The 3,481-nt window shown below is 44.7% G+C and overlaps 1 protein-coding gene across 1 annotated transcript in view; it reads right to left on the bottom strand.

Annotated features, from left to right (window-relative positions):
* Positions 1 to 2,326, bottom strand: part of FIGN (fidgetin, microtubule severing factor) — a 4,368-nt gene extending 2,042 nt beyond the window's left edge. The window contains exon 1 of the mRNA XM_067549352.1: positions 1 to 2,326. This exon is cut by the window's left edge and continues 2,042 nt beyond it. Coding sequence (XP_067405453.1) covers positions 89 to 2,326 — 2,238 coding nt within the window. The 3' untranslated portion in view covers positions 1 to 88.
* Positions 2,327 to 3,481: the final 1,155 nt, after the last annotated feature.

Raw genomic sequence — 3,481 nt, 5'->3', positions numbered from 1 at the left:
AACACTACTGAAAAGGGTGTCTATACCCTATGTAGCAGGTTGTGTGTGTGCCAATATTCATTTCAATTTTTTTTTTTTTAAAGGAGTATCACTGACTGCAACCAAACATTTTGTTCCATTCAACATATGTATCAAGCTCTTTTTGAGATATGCTCGGCTGTATCTTGCAGAAAGCATTTTCAAAGTCTTGATATGTAACTGGCCTCAACTGGCTGGGCATAATGGCTGAAAGGTCTGTGGCTGGCATGGCATGGAGTGGGCCTACCACTGCTTCCTGACACAAATGAGCCACGTCCAGTCCAGAAAAGCCTTCTGTGCGCTGGACAAGCAGTGCAACCTCCTTGTCATTGAGACAGTAATTGTGCTGTGAGAGCAGTTGTACTATTATCTGGTGCCGCGCCGTGCTGTCAGGAAGTGGGATTAAAAGTCGTTTCATGAAGTACCTTCGAAGAGATTCATCTATTTCTTCTGGTTTACTTGTGGCGCAAATTACTACTATTTGGTCCTCAGCAGAAGTTAGAACAATGTCCAGCTGCATAAGGAACTCGGTTCTCATCCGACTTACTGGACTGTGTTCTTCACTCACTTGAGATGAAAGAAGCATATCAATGTCACTAACAAAAATCACTGAGGGTTGGCGACACCTTGCCACAAGGAAGGCAGCATGAACAATTTTTTCTCCTTCCCCTAGCCACTTTGTGACAAGCCCAGAACCAGTGATTTTGAAAAACGTGGCCCCTAGCTGAGTGGCTATACATCTACCCATTAATGTTTTGCCTGTTCCCCGAGGTCCAAATAAAAGGATGCTCCGAGGTAGAGCAGTCAGTCCATTGAATGCATCTGACCTCAACACCGGCCATAAAACCTCCTCTTTAATGACAGCCTTTACCAGATCTAGGCCAGCAATGTCATTCCAGTCCACGGGAGGTCCTTGGTTGATAATCTCATTGGTTACAAGGTCAATGAGGTGTGTGTCAGTATTCTTCAGTTGCTCGTCCACAGAGTGGTTGGATGAGGTAGCTGCACGAAGTCCCGGGCCTTGCATTGGGTGAGGGATTAGCTGCCTGTGCTCATCCCCATGGTCGTTCATTACGGGGGAGGTGTACTTCCCGAAAGATTCACTTGTTCTTGATCCCAATGAATTTTTAGCAGTACTATAGGAAGGGGGTGTCAGAGCCCTGCTGGACTGGCTGCTGAATTTCCTTTGCTGCTCAGAGGACATTAGCTGCTTTGTTGGCTTAAATGCTAAGGATGATGTTTCAGCACTTCTGTCAAAGCCATTCCCCCTGTTTGCATTTGAAATGCTGTTGTCGGGCATTCTGTACATGGGACTCTGTGTAGATCTCTGTTGGCCATAGCTGTAATTTCCATAACTGGAGTCCATTTCTCCTTGCCCTGCCATGTAGAAAGCTTTCCTTTTGAGAGAACTTGCTGAACTGTTTGTCAGAGCCGATGGTGCAATGGGCGTCAAACCGTGGCTCTGGTAGGTGTAGCCAGGTACAGTGGTAGGGGGGAGAGGAGTAGGAGCAGGAATTCCTGAAGGCAGGTATGCCGAGGGAGGTGGGGCACCACCAGGGCTGTACCCAGGCCCAACAGCAGTTTGAGGAGGATAACTAGCAGGTGGGTAGCTGTAACTAGAGAGGTTAGAAGTCCCATTGTAGCCTGGGACTAGAGCTGATGGTGGTGGCGGCGGTGGCTGTAAGAGCCCAGAGCTATGCAAAGGGGATGGATGAGGTGATGGAAGTGCAGGTGCTGGTTGGCCACTGTAACTAGTATGTAAATAAGATCCATTGTATCCTGTGGCATATTCCTGAGATGGGAGCCCTGAATGAAGACTAGGTACTGTATGACTTCCACAGGTGCTACTAGAATAACTAGGTTCTGTCAGGTTACTGGCCACCCCAGGTGAGCTCCCTATACTGGCAGAGACATCTGCTGGAGGGAGGGCTGTACTTACTCCAGCTTTGCTGGCAGTAATAACGTCCGGGACACAGTTCATAGGATAAACACTCTCTGAGTTCAAGGAAGGCTGCCAGGGTTCATTTTCATTCTTACGCCCATTCACCAGTGCTGACGGAGCTTCGGGATAGTTACTAAGGATGGGTCGTTCGGCTGGGCCTTCTAAAATACCAGAATACTTTTCTGCGTATTTTTTCAACAGATTAGAGGCAGTCAGAGCGGAGATGTCATCATTGGCCCAGGCGTACTGATAGGTGCGCTGCAGGTGTCCACGGTATGCTTCCACCTTGTGGGCAGGAGACCGGGTAGTCGAAGTGATATCAAAGTGCTGTTCTGGCCACTGGGCATGCTCTGGCGTCCACTGCATCTTCAAGCCTAGGGTTGTGGGGAAAACACAGTTAACAGTGATCTTAGCCATTTTCAGATGTTCTGAAAATGAATTTTAAAAAGTGTTATCTGTTTGCATTCCTTTAGTTACCTGCATAGTGACTACTGTATTTATGCTATACACTTAAAAAAAATATCATGCTATGTATGCAATTGAATATCTTTGTAAAACACTATCAGTAGTCAGATTTGCTTGATATAGATGCACACACAGCCATACTTTTCCTAATTTAGATTGGGGAAAATATTTCTTTTCTTAAAAGAATTACTTAAAGTAATTAAACAAGACCCAATATGTTTTAATTATCAAGAATGTGGATTTTTGTTGTTAACATATAAAATACCCAACTGTTCTGTCTTCTCTCATCACAGTTTCAGTTTTATATTTTAACCAATATAAAAATACGAGACACAGCTGACAGATCACATCTAGGATACCTCTCTTATTTGGTACTGAACACCTAGTTAGCACAGTATAATGCACCCTGCGCAGAACAATATGACACAGACATAGCAGGTCATTCCATAATCCAACTCTCATCTAAAGTGGTCCACGACAGTTTCAAATCTGCTTCGTGGAGTGCAGCAAAGCAATCTCCCAGGCAGCGCTCCGTCGCTTTCATCACACAAAGCCTACAACTCGGTATGAATTACAACTGGCTCCTTTCTGCCTCTCAGTTCTGTTGTTGAGGCTCTGGAAAAAAAAACAAGCATCACTTGTCTGTCGGTCTCCTTGCTTGTTCTTTCTTTTTTCCTCCCCTCAGAGCCTCCAGGGTACCAAAAGAAAAGGGAATAAAGAAAATAAACACAGTCTGGCCCCTAAAAGTTCTGCGAGACACACTACTGGCTATAAAACCTGTCAGTCCTATAGACTAAGTAACAAAACGTGACTGTGTGACTGTCACTTTCAAGCAAATAATCTCGCAAATAATAGGATGATTTTTTTTATCATCATATGCAGTAAGAGCAATTTACAAGTATTAAAATAACCCCTCCAACTCTTACCTGTGCATGGTAGACCCTTTCCTGATTTTTATACAGCAGTATCAAATAGACCTCCTTAATCTCTCTCGAATTACCAAAAGTGATTTTTGCAAACAGTCTTGCGCCCTCTGGCAGAGATTCTCTGATAAGG

Source organism: Emydura macquarii, unplaced genomic scaffold (genome assembly GCF_026122565.2).
Source record: "Emydura macquarii macquarii isolate MOO-44397 ecotype Brisbane River unplaced genomic scaffold, CSIRO-AGI_Emac_v2 contig_1253, whole genome shotgun sequence".
NCBI lineage: Eukaryota > Metazoa > Chordata > Testudines > Chelidae > Emydura > Emydura macquarii.
The sequence above is the reverse complement of the archived record's forward strand: the minus strand, read 5'-3'. Positions and strand labels throughout refer to the sequence as shown.